The sequence below is a fragment of the Arthroderma uncinatum genome (assembly GCF_011692745.1).
Source record: "Arthroderma uncinatum strain CBS 119779 chromosome Unknown scaffold4, whole genome shotgun sequence".
Taxonomy (NCBI): Eukaryota; Fungi; Ascomycota; class Eurotiomycetes; order Onygenales; family Arthrodermataceae; genus Arthroderma; species Arthroderma uncinatum.
Window position 1 is genome coordinate 2511761 of NW_022983866.1, and position 15325 is coordinate 2527085.

Here is a 15325-nt window from a genome sequence, read left to right on the forward strand (position 1 = left end):
GACGCCGTTTTTGCTACGCCGCTTGTTAGCTCTCCTAGGACTATTTCAATTTTCCCGTCCAGCCCGTGAATGGATCCTTGATCTAATGCTCGCTATTCAGTTGAGGGCAATTTTCTATTCTAACGGCTTTTGGATACATCATCCGACTATTCCGTTTTTTTGGTGGTGGGAATGGCGACAAATATGGGGAGAACCCCGTGTACCACACTGGGCATATAGGCTTAGATGGCGGATGCGGGAGGGAACCGCGTATACCGTCCAGGGAATATGTTACTGGGTTGGGAGGCTATTCCTTGGAATGAAGGGCAGCTACCTGGAGTATACCCCCCAACCGAGGACGGAGGTGGATATGTTGTCAAAGGAGAGTGACCAGGGAACAATGTAATATAACATGGAATAGCCATCGGAACCCCGAATTTTTATAGTTATATTCTGTAATTTCAAGAAGCCGTTTCGGCCAAGGCACGCTGAGAACATTAGTTATAATATACGACGAAACCTTACTTATCTAATGTATCAAAGCGGATAAAATAGTTATCCATCGAGTGTGTAATTAGTCCACAACCGAGTTTTCCGCGGACACCATAGCGGCAGTGCATGTGTGTGATGATATACTTATCATGCATTGTGCTTGCATCGACTTGGCCTGGGTATGCTCGGTATCGGTGAACACCTATAAAGAGGAAACTAATTATTACGTCAATAAACGGGGTATGTGCTTTAAATGTTGGATCTAGACATGGTGCGCATCAAAGATCACGCGCAGGTGGTAGATATGTTGGATTTACGTATGGTGTAGCTAGGCGTGGCAAGGCTATGCGCCCCTCCGACGCTAATATAGGGCAGGGTATCTTTATATATATACTACATTTTCCATGCTATTAGAGCATATCATCCCTTGTGGGTTGATCTAGGGCTCATCACCTAGTATCCAACGAAAAGCAGGAGGTTGAAAGTTGTTGTTCCTTTTAACTCATGGCTGGAAGTTAATTGGTTGGAGGCTCCGCGCCTTAGCGCCGGAGAGTTATCGGAACAAATAATGTTCCGTTGTTATCATATAATGATCCGTTGCTCCAACCAACATGTTATCGTCTGGCCATACCTAGGTAGTTACCTGTGGGCTACCAACGCGTGGTGCTTGGACTGCATCATGTCCGATATCTATATGCTCCAACTTGATCCTACACCCCACGGGTGTACCTGATCAGCTCCCTATGGCCAAGGGTGATTCGGAGAATTCAGGATACTTACAGTACCCTAGGAACCTTACTCTTATTACCATTTTTGACTCGCGTTGTCGACCTTTCCCCCCTTTCTCGCGGCCTCCTACAAGGGGAGTGCAGTAGAATGACGCTATGTGGGCTGAATTATGATACCCTCTCCAATTCCCTCCTCTCGCTACGTTAGCGTAATGGGCGAGAATGGAAAATCCATAATATGTCCACTATGTTGACATCAACTCCGAGATGTGTCAAGGGGTGATACACCCGCTGAAAAAACAACCTTTTCCTCTGATCTAGCGGTCGTCCCATGGCTCAGCGAGCTTTGGCCGAAAACAATCTAATATGAAGTGTTCTCCAGAAGGAGCAGCTTCTCTCCATATATGACTATCGTCGTCTGGAAACATGATGTCTTACCGAGTTCATGATTTGACGAGGGATAACTAACGCGGTGGAGACGTTCTCTTAACTAGGGGGCCCGTATCAATGGATTCTTCCAACATTATTCCCTCCTGTGATGCAGGTATAATGGGTCGGCAGGGAAGCATCCAGGGCTCTTCGCTGTTAATAATGCCCGGAAGGTGTGCCGCAGGGAGGGAGTAGGCTGACGTCCCATCACCGAAATACCAACGCATCATGCGGTACTTCTAAAGGTAGAATACAGGGGTTCTATGAGTAGGGAGCAAGAGCAGGAGACAACAGTCCAACCCCCCGCTTTTTGAGAATGTTAAATAGCCTGAAAGCTGGAATAATATTCAATCTTCCAGTCTCTTTTTTCCATTAGAGAAACAAGAACGAAGCTGCGTTATATTTCATTCATCTTCGCACAATGTTTATATCCCAAATTTTTTGGATATGGCATACTTTATGCTGCCACTCTGGCGGCTTCCTGGCCAGCGGGGGGCAATAGTATGTCTCGATCAAAATAATCCCTTTCAATATTTATACTGTACCACCGCTAATTGCTGCCAATCTCTTACCAAAGCCAACTCTTCTAGCATCAGCCTTGCATCTCGAAATCCGCAGGCTCTCGAGTCCTGGGTTGCGCTCGGTGATTCTTTTGCAGCGGGACCCGGCGCGGGGGACAAATACCCATATCATGGAGATAAAAGACGACCTTGCTACGCTACTACGGGGTCATATCCTGCTCAGATGGCAAATGAGCCCTTTCCTGGCAAGCGCCTGCAATTTCTAGCCTGCACAGGTGACGTCACACAAGACGTTATTGACCAACAGCTACCTGAATGGCAGAGGCCACAACAACTCGTCACTTTATCAATCGGCGGCAATGATGCCTTTTTTGCGAGAATTCTCAAAGCGTGTCTTTTTAGAATTCTTCCTCTTGGCGAAAGCTGCGATACAGCATTGAAAGCGTCCGAGAAGATCATTGATACCGAATTAACCAGCAGAATCTTCAAGGTCTACGAAAAAATTCACGAGAAATCTTCCCCCTTTGACGTATATCAAGAGAGTCCGCCGATAATCATGCACACTCTGTATGATAATTTCTTCAACGCCGATACAGACTGGTGCGATAGCCAAACGATGGGCGTCCACCTTGATAGGCCAAAGTTAACGAAGGAATTACGGGCCAAACTGAATGCCTTAACGGAGCGTGTGAACACACAAATCGACCATGCTCTTACTCAATGGAACTGGCGTGCGACCGAGTATTTTAGAAAAGACATGCAACAGCCTTCATTTCCGTCTCGCCCAGGGTTAAATTCTCTTGTTCTTATTGAGCCAAACGACCGTTTTGATGGTCATCGATTCTGCGAAGAAGGGGTCGAAACCTTCGATGACCCAAGCATATGGTTTTTTAAACTATTTGGCAATGACGTCCCAGCGGAAAATACCCTCACAGAGATTAGCACTGAAAATTTTGATGATAAGGTCGTTAACGCGACCTCTGTGGCCGATTATTTCGGACATGTCGATACAAAAACGTGTGGTGAAGATCCGAGCGTGCAGAACAATATTGGTCTGTCAATTGAATGTGATTTCGCCATATATTATGAATAAGCTTTCGATGAGGAAAAGAGAAACCTTATTAAACGCGCAGAATCGAACGAAATTTCAATACGAGGGGTTGGGGCTTTAAAGGTTTTTCATCCTAAGACCGCCGGCTTCGCAGCAATTAAGGACGAGAATATTGAATGGCTTTTGCATGGAAAACGACCTTTCCGTTTCGATTTTGCAGTTCTCCCACTAGGAGATTCGATTACCTGGGGATACGGAAGTACCGACGGAAATGGATATCGAGGTCACTTAAAAAAGTTTCTCAAGGAGTATAACGGCGAGTCGGATTTTCTTGGATCCCAGAGATCAGGAAACATGGAGGATAATGATAACGAGGGTCATCCCGGTTTCACAATTTCGCAAATCGCTGAGGCAGCCCGGAAAAATCATCTACAAAAACGAGCCAACGGCGGGAAAGTCCCCAACGTTATCCTACTGCACGCTGGTACTAACGATATGAATAAGGGTCTTGATGTAGATACAGCCCATCTAAGGCTTGGTGCTCTTATTGACCAGCTTTTTGGGGACTACCCTCGTGCTGTTATAATTGTCGCCGCGATTATCCCCTCTAAGGACCCTGCTAATATGGCACGAATTCTAGAGTTCAACATCCGCGTTGCTCAGGAAGTTCAGTCTAGGCGCGATGATGGCAAGAAGATATGGTTCGCTCGATTGGGGGTCATGGAAAAAGGGCTGGCCGATAGCCTTCACCCGGATGATTATGGTTACAAAGCCATGGCATACGGTTGGTTAAAAGCAATCCGGCAGGTCGACAATAATAATTGGATTGAGAAGCCTACAGGTGGAAGTGGTGGAGGTGGCGGAGGTGGTAATTCTGAGTGCGATAAGCTTCCTATATGGGTAGAGCGAGGTGAGGTTGCTAACGGGGCTGGGTTTGGACAAAGCTATGGTGAAGGCCCTATTTGCAGAGATGAGTAAGTCACTTATTTTCTTATCGCTTCTCTAATACCCTACTTATGAAGCCTTTGGATTGTCCCTACGAAGTCAGTGTCTAATCATAAATCTATTGTCTCTTAGTCCATATGAGGATGGACTGTGTGAATGCACATTCAAAGATACGGAGACCCGGATTAAACTAGGGGAAAATGATTACTGCTCCGATTATAGCACCTTAACCGTCAATGCGGTCCAGTTCGCAGATCTCAATGGCGACGGGCGGGACGAATACCTCTGGGTCCACGAAGATGGATCTGTCACTGCTTTCCAGAACCTTGGTTACAAGGATGGCGCAGTGAATTGGTGGCCACGAGGAAAGATCGCATCTGGCGTTGGGGGAGCTCGTCATGAAGTTCGGTTCGCTGATCTTAACGGCGATGGTCGAGCAGAGTATATTCAAGTTCATCTTGATGGCTCTGTTAGTGCCTGGCTTAACGGCCTTGATGGGACAGATGATATCCAGAAGATCACTTGGATTGAGCAGGGTAAGATCGCCGGAGGGATTGGACGTACCGGAGCCGGAGTCCGCTTTGCAGACTTGAATGGCGATGGCCGGGCGGAGTACATTTACCTCAACGCCTTTGGTGCAGCACGCTGCTACTTGAACGGGGGGCATAAGTATATCGATTCCACCCATGGAGAGGTTGGGTGGATTGACCAAGGAGAAATTGCTACCGGCGTCTCAGGAGGGTCCGATAGAGCTATCCGGCTGGCAGATATAAATGGAGATGGGAAGGCAGACTACATCCAGGTTGACCACCTTGCCAGCGGAGCAGCGCTACTCTGGCAAAACCTCGGTGGACCGTGAGTATCCCCTACAAAAGCAAGCGAAGGAGATAAAAACAGCTAATCAATGGCATCACAGGGACAATGGGCCGAACGCTGCTAAAGTCAAGTGGTGGGAGCGTGGGCAGATTGCTTCAGGGCCGGGACCACAATACGATGTTAGAGGTGGTGAGAACGTAGTGTTTGCTGACCTAAATGGAGATGGGCGGAGTGAATATGTTCTGATCAACTCTAAGACATCGGCCATAACAGTGTGGGAAAACGGCTGTTTTTAAGCCAGGGCTGCTTCTATATACATAGAATCTTATATATATATACCACGCTGAGTGTAGCTAAACATCTATCAATATATTCTCCTTGGTATCACCCCTTCACAGTTGGAGAAGGAGAAGAAGAAGAAGAAGAAGACGACGACGACTAGACTTGTAGCAAACAGACTCCATCACCTAACGAGAAGGGAGAAGATGTGCCGCTTCATGAAGTGGTAGACGGGCTAATTCCATAATCGCTAGTACGCTCCTACGCTGAGAATATTCCACTATTTATGATAAAACTCCCTGTCCCTAAATCACATTATCTCAGAGGTGGCCAATCAACCATTATCCGACAATACAGCTCTGAGCCTCAAGTTCGCAAATTATTCTTTGGAGGTGGAATCGTTTGATTTCAAGGGGATCAATATTAAATTAAGGATAAAGTAACACAAAGTGTAGGGGTGTATTCGCTCAATCGCTCATAACAGCTAATTTCAGCAAATACGAGGTATATTAAAGACAGGCGCTAAAAACGAAAATATATGCACGGAGTAATATCTGCTTGTGTGAAATGGTCAAGAGATATTCAGTTGAGATCCTTCGAATGTATGTCTGGAACCTTATCTTCAACACTATTTTCTCCATGTGTACCTTCAGCCGATTTGTCGCCTGCCTCGGCCATCTCATGGGCCATATCTTGAGCGTCCTGTAGAGTCACCGACTGGATGAAGTCTTTCTGAGCCTTAACAGGCGCAAGGTAATCAAGCAGTATCGTAAGGGCAAAAGCTGGAAGAAGCAAGTTAGTAAATGAAATCGCTGTCACTGCTTGGCGAGAATTGGGATAACTTACGGATAACGAAACCGGTTATCGAAGCGATGTAGTATAGATGAGATGCGCCTGCGGAAACACTGATGGTTGGGTTTACAGCATGTATCAACCCAGGCATATGAGGAGCAACTCCGACAGCCCACTAATAACAAGTATACAAGTTAGCATCAAATAGAAAAGAAATGGTATGAAAAGAAAATGGGGCAGGTGAAAAAAGAAGGGCGCCATACCGAAAGCACGGTTCTCCAGTTTACGCCAAAGTTATACCAATATATTGACCTGTTTCCAGTGATATAAAGGTCTGAAACCTTGATGCGTCGTTTTTGCACGATGAAGTAGTGGGCAGCGGCGATACCGATGAAAGGTTGTAAAAAGACGACATAGGACGACAACACAGAGATGAAGACAAGGGCTCCGCTCAAGAGGTACCACGGATTTATCACCGTACCCAGGATAGCCGTTAGGAACTGTCCACGGCGAATGTTTATGTACTTGGGAAGCAAGGCCGACATATCAGTACCTCCGCAGAAGGAATTTCCGGAGATGTTGAGTACGAGCTGCGTGATTCCAAAGACGAAAGCGCAAAAGAAGATGCCAACGCGGGTCTTAGAGCTGGGATCGTCATCTTGCATGGCCATTAAAAGACTGGCAACACTCCATAGCGGGGAGCCGTATCGCTTCTGGGTGGCTGCGATGGTCAGCATTCCGAACACGTTTGCTATCCAAGCTGGGAATGCTCCCATGCCCTGAGACCAAATGCCCGATGACTGTCGTCGCGCGAATCGAGCATAATCACCGATGCTCAAGGTTCCAGCGGTGATACTTGACATTGTCGACCCTACACCAAGAAGGAATATCCAACCGGCGTTGCTGCCTGAGAGTTTGTTCGTGCTATCCAGGACCTCACCGAAGCCCTGCGAGCCCTTGGTGGCGCCAGCCCATGAGACGAGCACAAGCTGGCAGATGAAGCCACCGATCGCACCGACATGTAGCATGTACCTTAGCCGACCAGGGCCAATGATCAGGAATGGAACCTGTATGACGGAGAAGATGATAAAGCCGACGAAGGCGGGTAGCGTCATGCCCGTACTAGCAGGAATGGTGTTGGGTATTTTGTCGATGCTGGGCCAGATGGCGCGTATACAGACATATGTCATCTGTCCACCCTGCCATGACTGCACGCCAAACCAGACAATTGAGAGCAAAATACGATTTAGGACGACAAAGGCGGAACCATAGAAGCCTGGCGAAGAGAAGCAGAGAAAGTCAGCAGGGACCGGCCACAGATGAATCTCTGGGAATCAATATCCAGAGAAGTAGGTAAATTACTTACCCCAGCTAATGCGCATAGCCACCGGGAACGAAATCTGATATTCCAGCCCCGGGAAGCTGGTGACTACGATGAGGAGAGCTGCAAGAACATGGCCAATCAGACTTGCGAGGGTCGTTTGCCACCAGTTCAGGCCTATGGCCAGAAGAGCAGACCCCTATGAAGACGAACAGACAGACGTTAGCCTAAGCTGATCTTCGAGAACGTCGATCGAGTAAATTATGGAGTCGTTGGTGGTTCCCTACCAATTGGAAATTCGTGATGTTGAATGCGCCAACGCACCAGAACGAGAAGTACTCATGCCATCCTAAAGCGAAGGATCAGTAAATCGCAGGGCCTTTGCCACCGGGGGTGAAGGAGGAGGAGGGAGTGATTTCTCCACATACTCCAGGTACGCCGGGCTTTCTCGATGGGCTTGATGTCATTGTTCAGCAGCCATGTTGGACGAGGTTGGCCGGGAGGATGGGGCACCTCCAGTCGCTGGAGAAGAGCCGCGAAGGAAGACATCGTGAAGGGCACGCCTCAGAGAGTCGAGAGGAGCCGCCTGTGAAAAAATGCGAAACCATCCGGGCTGACGGGAGAGACCGAGTCGATAGGGACATATATATATATGCCCCGGCACTCCGTCCGTCGTACCGCGATTGATTACGGCATGGCCTGCCCATGCAGCAGCGCAACAAAGAGGTGATGGTGTCCTGCAGAAACTTCGGGCGTGCTCCATATATTTAGTTTACGGTTCCGGCGGCGGAAGCCACGGACACGGGGCTGGAAGCTGTTCTTCGGCTGTAATTGCAAGTAAAGGCCAATCGCGGGCTGGCAGACACAATCTCAGGGCGCAAGTTATACGATCCCCTAGGCGCTTGGCTGAGTCTTGCGACAGGCTGGTCTGGTGGTTGGATGTGGGCGGTTGACTGTTTGCTGCTTGGTTTCATCCACAAACTCGTCCGTATAAAAGTACCCTATATCACGGCCGATATAGATGGAGAAATGGCGTGTTGAAACCCCCAGCCGACTGCAACTAAGACCCGAGGTTCTGAGCAGAAGCAACATGCTCCCAGTGGCTCGAAAACCGCAGACGCTACTGCGAACGAGATACCGAATAGGGCGTTAGACCGTCCGCACCAACAGGGATTTAAAAAAAAAGAGCACTCCCTGCTGCTGTCGCAAGGGATGGCTGGATCGACAATGATGTGTGTTTCCAGTATATCGTCGCCATGCTGTGCCTTGTTTCGACTGGCAAGTCTGCGATGTGGGAGAGTGCGATCTCCGTTCAGCGACGTTGAGACTATCTCTGTAGTTAGACCGGGCGAATATACAACGGCGCATCGAATATATGATAGCGCCAGCGATGGAAGACGGGGTGCATGCACGTACTCATGTATGCTGTATGCCTCCGGGGACGGAGTATGCGTATAAGTACGACGCGGGCAGATTTCAAATGCGACTGATGCTGGCTGGCCCTTGATGTCCGAATGCATTGAAATTGGACTCGCTGGGATATTAGTCATCTGTATAGACGTCCGGATGCAAGTTCTGGGATGTTTACCTGCATCAACGTAAGACAACAACGGACGACACGATGGCCACGCTGAAGTTTGTCAACTCGGTATGTTTGTGATGAGGGCTGTCTGTCTTCTCTCGTTTGACACCAGGCTGACCGGCTGGTCTGCAGGTATGGGCGAATTTTCGGGCGATATCAGGCTTGGAACCAAGGTACGCAACCCCCTACTTAGCCGACATAGATCTATAGCTAACTTGTGCATTAGACTGCTGGATAATGTACGCTGGCCTCACTCTTTGCTACGAGCTACACCGTGCGACCTCAGCTTTGTGTCCCGTCGGATGCTCGTTGGCAGCGGGTTTATCTCTCGGGACCCAGAGTCCACCGACCCCATCTTCGACGGTTGGGACGCTCTGAGGCCAGAAGAGCTACAAGGGGCATCTTACTGATTCAATCCGTTGATCTTAGCTCCGTATCACTGCTGCTCATCCAGGCACTGTCAAATTTGAGCTGGATGTGCAAAAGGAACACACAGTAGGCTTATCAAGACGAGCTGGATTTTCTTTGAACTACTGCCTAATATTTTGCTTTGTATACAGAACCGATTGGGCATTCTTCATGGCGGCACAATTGCTAGCATGGGTACGTATAACATGGTCTACTCTTCTAATTGCTGATTTTGGCTAACAAGTCCTTCTTTTAGTGGACATTGGAGGCTCGCTTGCCGTTGCCTCCCACGGTCTTTTTGCGACAGGTGTATCGACCGACTTGAATGGTATGTGATATGTATCTCAGTTCAACCCGGTGATATGGTCTGCTTTGACGAGACCTAACTCAGTCTACGGAGTACCAGTGACCTATCTGGGCTCAGGAGGCAAGGTTGGTGATAGGATACTTGCAGTAAGTGACCTCTCTGCCTAAAACGTCCGACGAACCCACGCCTTTGGAACTACACAATTTAACTAAACCACACTAGGAGGTAACATGCGATAAGTGTAAGTTCGCCTATGCTGCTTAAACATTGGTTAAAGTTTAGCGAACTTGAAGCGCGCTCTCTGGAGATTCTACTGAACGGATGCGACCTTTTTTCTTTTTTAGTTGGAAACAAGTTAGCCTACACAACTATCAAATTTACCAATCAGGCGGATGAGATAGTGGCAAGGGGAAGCCATACAAAGTAAGCTTGCGAACCTTCTTGGGATCGAGCAATTATATGGCTGGGAATGACTTCTGCTCACACGTTGTGGTTTTAGGTATATCGCTCAAGCCTTCCGGGACCCCAGAAACATTATCGAACAAAAGAAGCCGTGATCTCAGCCATCCGCTCATAAAATGGAAGCTTATAGTGAGTCTTCGCTAGCTCCTTGCCCCTTTATCCATGACTCCAAAGGCTAACCAACGGCGAGAGTTCGTATGGCAAAAAAAAGTAATTTATAGAATAGGTTAAGCCTCTTTAGGTTCCAGGAGGCGGTTATATAGACATTGAATGCGTCTAGCCCGTTCTTAGGTTCATCAAACCGTTTTCTTTTATGGGAGCAAAGCTGGCACGGCCAATTAATCCACTCTGTAATCTACTCCATACATCAATTGAACACAATCCAGGATAGAAGGAACTAAGATAGAAAACCGTGTCCCATGATGCGCTTGATGCGCTTGATGCTTTCACTCAAAATGTGTATACTCGCAAAGGAAATTCTGTTCATACAATAGATCAGAGGCCACTAATTAAACACTAAAAGATGTCACACTACTCGATTGCACCTTCACGTGCTGTATCGTCTTCATCATCGGACTCTCGGATCGTACCCAGATTTTCATCGGCAGCCTCAGTAATGGCCGTGTCTGCCCCAAGTGCCTTGAGTTTCGCCTGAGTCATCTCATACACATACTGGCCAAGATGTTCTAGGTTTTCCATGGGCGTGCCTTCGCTGTCTGAAGAATCAACCGCTCTCTTCGTCGGGAACATCTCGTTAGGCATAAGCATGAGCTTATCTGGCCGTTGAGCGAGTATATCAAAGGCAGGCTTGAGCTCGAAACATGACTCGAAAACCTCCCGGCGGCCGAGAATGTAGAGTCCAAGTCGTGCCCGCGATAGTGCTACGGTTAATCGACGAACGTCTCGGAGATAGCCCACGGATTTAGTACGCGTAAGAGAGAGAATGATATCTAATGGCAGGCCTGCATTAGTCGATGCTATCATAAGATAAGAGAAATGTTTGTCACTTACAGTCATTCTGTTCACCCTGATACTTGTCCACCGTTGTGACAATCTTGGGCAACCCGAAAAGTACATTTTTGGCACATCTGTGAGCTAGAACATCCTTAATCAACGCCTTTTGTCCGGCGTATGTGGCGAGAATTGAGATCTTAGAGGCTGGATACCCCAATAGTCGCATGTATTGATAAATTCCAACTGCATACTCGGCTTCACCAAGATTCTGAATGAAGTGGGGAGTAGGTTCTCTTTCACCTTGACCCTGATAATCCGGCACGTCGATAAGCTGGTAGTCATAGCGGAAACCAGCATTGGCAACTTTGAACTCCTCTTGGTTTTCCACAGCGGGGAGATTCCCCAGTTTCTCGTATCGCCACTTAAACAGCTCTGCGATAGATGCACGGGCACGGCCTTGTTGGTCAAGGTTAATGGTAGGAACACCCAATCTCACTAACCGTAGGAAAAGGGTTTGTTCAAAGTTGGCGTACTGGCGGAACGCGATGTTTTGAATGATTGGGGAGTTTTGCAAATGATCACCACATAAGACGACGCGTTTAAGGGGGAATTCTCCATTTTTGGTCTTCTGCATCATACACGGAATCACACTTTCGATTTCTGTGATCTGTGCTGCTTCTTCCATAACTACATTATCGTAGTGGAAACCAAGGTCTGCAATTTCTTGCCGTCTCATAGCAGCATGCGTCGATGTCATCGCAATAATCCTCGCTTCTTTGACCAGGAGGTAGTTGGCCTTGTCTCGTTGCTGCCGTAGAATTTCGAAGGGCCGAATATCTTCTAGCTCCGAAAAGACTTTCCCTATATGTCGCTCACAACCTTCGGCAATATCTATGAGTTTTTCTTTCGGGGCATCCGCAGGGAAGAGAGGTTGAGGGGCATCGGAGAAAAAGCTGTGGAAGGGGAAGCACTGAACGATTTCGTCGTTTGTGAGGTTCTCAGAGCGTGCTTTGTCCCAGAATTTGATCCATGCTGGTTTTATATAGACCGTATAAAAGTATCCGGCTGTTTCGCAAGTACTTCCATGGGCTCCTTCTGCCCCAATGGAAGCTGCAAGGCGATCAACCTCCGCAAGGAACCTCACCCGGTTCTCAAGGAACGATTCGACCCTGCCAAATTTTCCAAAATTGGATTCTGTCTCTAGCTCCTCCTCACCGTGACCAAGTCGAAGTAAATGGCGCTCGTCTATGTCTAAAGCAACGATTTTTTGAAACAATTGGTTGAGTGCTTGATTGCTGTGGGCGATAAGTAATGTCCGCTCCTGGGAGAAGTTATGATAGATATTGTTAATTATCTGCGTAATAACGTCCGTCTTGCCCGTTCCTGGAGGACCGACAATCACCGTCAGCCCTGGCTGCGTTCCAGAGGTTATGGCTTCAACCTGAACAGGCGTAAACCGGACTTTGTTGAGTTTCGGGGCATCAATGGGATAAGGGCCAGGATTGGCAGGCTTATATGTAGTCACCCGTACTGAATTGGGATTCGACTGTACAGACTCTGCCTGGTCCCTTCTCCGTTTCTTCGATGGGTTCAAGGTCTCGGCCTTTGAGGATTCATCAATCATCTCTAGAACATAAGGAGGGCCAAATATGGATGTGGAGTCCTCTGTCGGCTCGATTTTCTGGCCCGGGAAGCTCTCCACAAGGTGATGCCAATCTAAGAAGGTATCCCTGTAGTCGATGGACTTTACACGGTTTCCTAGCTCCGTGTATCTCGCTCCGGCTGGATCGCCATACCCCAGGAAGACCTCTTGTAGCCACGAAGGAAGTTCGGCGTCGGTGATAGTTAAAGACCGCATCGTTTCCAATATGGGCCGGAAATTGTTCTCGCGAGCCCTTCGGCGCACAAGAACATTGATGGAGTTGTAGATATCTGGCTTGCCTTTCTGCATCCTATCTACATCAGCCTTATAGGATGCAGCATCCAAATTGACAAGAAGCCTTCTGAGGCGGGGCCTTTGAGGGTATCCATTGCTTCTGTCCTGTTGCGTATCTCGTTGGGGGCGCCCGTTCTCGTCTAGCATTTGTACAACCGCGCCTGTTCGAACATGTAATATGCCTATGCTCTCCTTTGCGTCGGCTTTTTGGTTGTTCACGAGATCCAATTTTGCTGTCTTGTTGGGACCCACTGCAAGCAAAAATACCACGTCGTCCGGCCGAAGTGATTCCCATTCCCTCCTAATATTGTCACCAAGTCTTCCAACCTCTAGAGTGATTTCCGATCGGACAAAGGCTGGTTGGAGAGAGCCGACTCGTGCCTGAGCAACATCAATGATGGCGGGCTTTGAGACGGGTAGGGCCATCTTCGAGAAGCCATCAAAGGATACCTTGCCATCTGGGCCAGCTTTAGGTTGCATTCGTTTGGTAATGGATTCTAGATCACTTTTAATCTCATAGAAAGACTCAGACCGGTAAAGTAGAAAGGACCTCCACAAAAAGTCACCAAGACTTAGATATTGAAGGTTTAGCTTTGGGATAGCTAACGGCCTGGAGCCATCGTATGTTTCGTTTCGGACAAGTGCTGGGTCATACAACGAATCTTCAGTAGGTAGAACGCTGACTTCGGATGTGGCTTCTTGAAAAGTTGGTCGCCGCTCGAAATGTAGAAGGAGAATCTCTAGGAGTAGTTCACGGTCGGGTGTAATATTGGTGTGTTCTGGATAAGTGGTCCTAAAGCCTAGCAAATGGCATAGCTGCTTCAACTGCGAGTCGTCAATAGCGCGAAGATGTTCCACAAGCTCAGACCGTTGCTCGAGGGACCCATAATTGGCTAATGCAAGCAGTGTCAACTCGTCCTTGAAGTGCTTAATAGCTGTTCTTTGAAGTCGTGCCAGCTCCTGGCAGTGAGACTCATAGACATCTTGCGCTGATTGATGTTGGCCGGATTGATCGTCAATTGAGAAATTGATGAACCGTCGTAGTAGTACATAGAAATCTCGGAAGAGGGTGTTTTTCTCATCATTGTAGAGTTTGCTTTTGCGAAGAACAGGCAGGATGTTAAGGTCCTTTAGCAGTGCATTCACGTATCGCCGTGTGGGGAGCTGACTCTCAAGATCCACCAAGAGTTCGAGAAAGCGTTCGCAAAATCTAGTGTTATCTTCATTGTTGCGGTCTCCCGGAGATGGATTTATACGGCGCAGGAAGTCCAGAAGCATCGAATACAGCCAGGACCTTTCGAATCGTATTCTCGATTTCCCTTGTTCATCCGCCGAGTCGTATCGTTTGGTAGCCAGCCGCCATGCCTTTTTCAAAGCCCCCGACTGCTGAAGCAAACTATCTCTGGCATCCTTACTAAAAAGATTGTTCCAGGTCGATATCGAGACGAGAGGAGCGCACTCCTTGCGGATTTGGCTGCACTCAAGTGACTGGAATGCACTGATGACGAAGGAAAGAAGGTATATTTTAGATGTCAAAGGTAGCGCAGCGTCAAGATTCATGGAGAGTATACGTCGGAAGAGGGTTGAAAAGTCCGCTGGTCGGTCCAAGAAATGGGCTAAATAGATGTTAGATATTTGGGCCAAAAATTAACAGCTTCCAACGGGCAAACGCGTGATGCTTACTCCAGATGGGCAAATGTTCCCTCCGTTTTATTCCTGCAATGACCGCAATCAACATGATATGGTAATTCGACGCATCTTCCGAGTACGTTGGCCAGAGGAACCTTTTGCGAAAACATGTCAGCCAGTGAAATCCGAAAAACCAAGGGAGTCAATGGGAGGGCTAGAGTGCGTATTTACTTCTCGAGTATATGGAGATTTTCCAGGATAAGTAGCGAACGGAGAGGGAAGCCTTCGCTCTGTAAAGGATCCCAGATCTCGTTCTTGATCACCTCCGGCCTCGCCCTGCGTACCTTGCTAGGCTTCAGCCAGTGAGCTTTAGCCAGAGACACCCACGGATTCTCGTCCTGGAAGTCGTTGACCGTTGGACGGACATCGAGACTACGCGCCATTGCCGGGCGCATCTGTAATTCAGTCATTGGAGCCAGCGGGGTTGCGCCTTGTTCTCGCGCGGGCAACTCCTAGAAACGAGAGTCCATCCTGTTGCTCGTGGTGCTCGTGGTGCTCGTGGAATTGATACCAGAACGAGTCGAAATGTTTAAAAGTTGGCGTTGGTGCACGGATCATGTGCGGCGAGCTCTAGAAAAAGCTCAAAGGAAGAGGAACACAACCACGCCGACAACTACGACGACTTGCGCCTCCT

At 48.2% G+C, this 15325-nt stretch overlaps 4 protein-coding genes across 4 annotated transcripts; 2 read left to right on the forward strand and 2 right to left on the reverse strand.

Annotated features, from left to right (window-relative positions):
* Nucleotides 1-2372: 2372 nt before the first annotated feature.
* Nucleotides 2373-5257, forward strand: GIQ15_06114 (acetyl xylan esterase; the record flags this gene model as incomplete). The annotated part of the gene is made up of 4 exons (XM_033553531.1): nt 2373-3201; nt 3355-4174; nt 4278-5000; nt 5062-5257. 4 exons carry the CDS (start codon nt 2373-2375, stop codon nt 5255-5257), a joined length of 2568 nt encoding a protein of 855 aa, XP_033404675.1.
* Nucleotides 5258-5822: 565 nt separating this feature from the next.
* Nucleotides 5823-7902, reverse strand: GIQ15_06115 (uncharacterized protein; the record flags this gene model as incomplete). Its single annotated transcript, XM_033553532.1, has 6 exons — nt 5823-6022; nt 6087-6207; nt 6296-7308; nt 7399-7552; nt 7641-7702; nt 7782-7902. 6 exons carry the CDS (start codon nt 7900-7902, stop codon nt 5823-5825), a joined length of 1671 nt encoding a protein of 556 aa, XP_033404676.1.
* Nucleotides 7903-8974: 1072 nt separating this feature from the next.
* GIQ15_06116 (uncharacterized protein) lies at nt 8975-9967 on the forward strand (the record flags this gene model as incomplete). The annotated part of the gene is made up of 9 exons (XM_033553533.1): nt 8975-9001; nt 9068-9108; nt 9162-9298; nt 9390-9430; nt 9496-9538; nt 9600-9671; nt 9735-9796; nt 9873-9891; nt 9933-9967. 9 exons carry the CDS (start codon nt 8975-8977, stop codon nt 9965-9967), a joined length of 477 nt encoding a protein of 158 aa, XP_033404677.1.
* Nucleotides 9968-10643: 676 nt separating this feature from the next.
* GIQ15_06117 (intron-binding protein aquarius) lies at nt 10644-15249 on the reverse strand (the record flags this gene model as incomplete). The annotated part of the gene is made up of 5 exons (XM_033553534.1): nt 10644-11074; nt 11124-14618; nt 14686-14786; nt 14863-15086; nt 15142-15249. The coding sequence occupies 5 exons, from the start codon at nt 15247-15249 to the stop codon at nt 10644-10646; spliced, it is 4359 nt and encodes a 1452-aa protein (XP_033404678.1).
* Between the last annotated feature and the right edge of the window lie 76 nt (nt 15250-15325).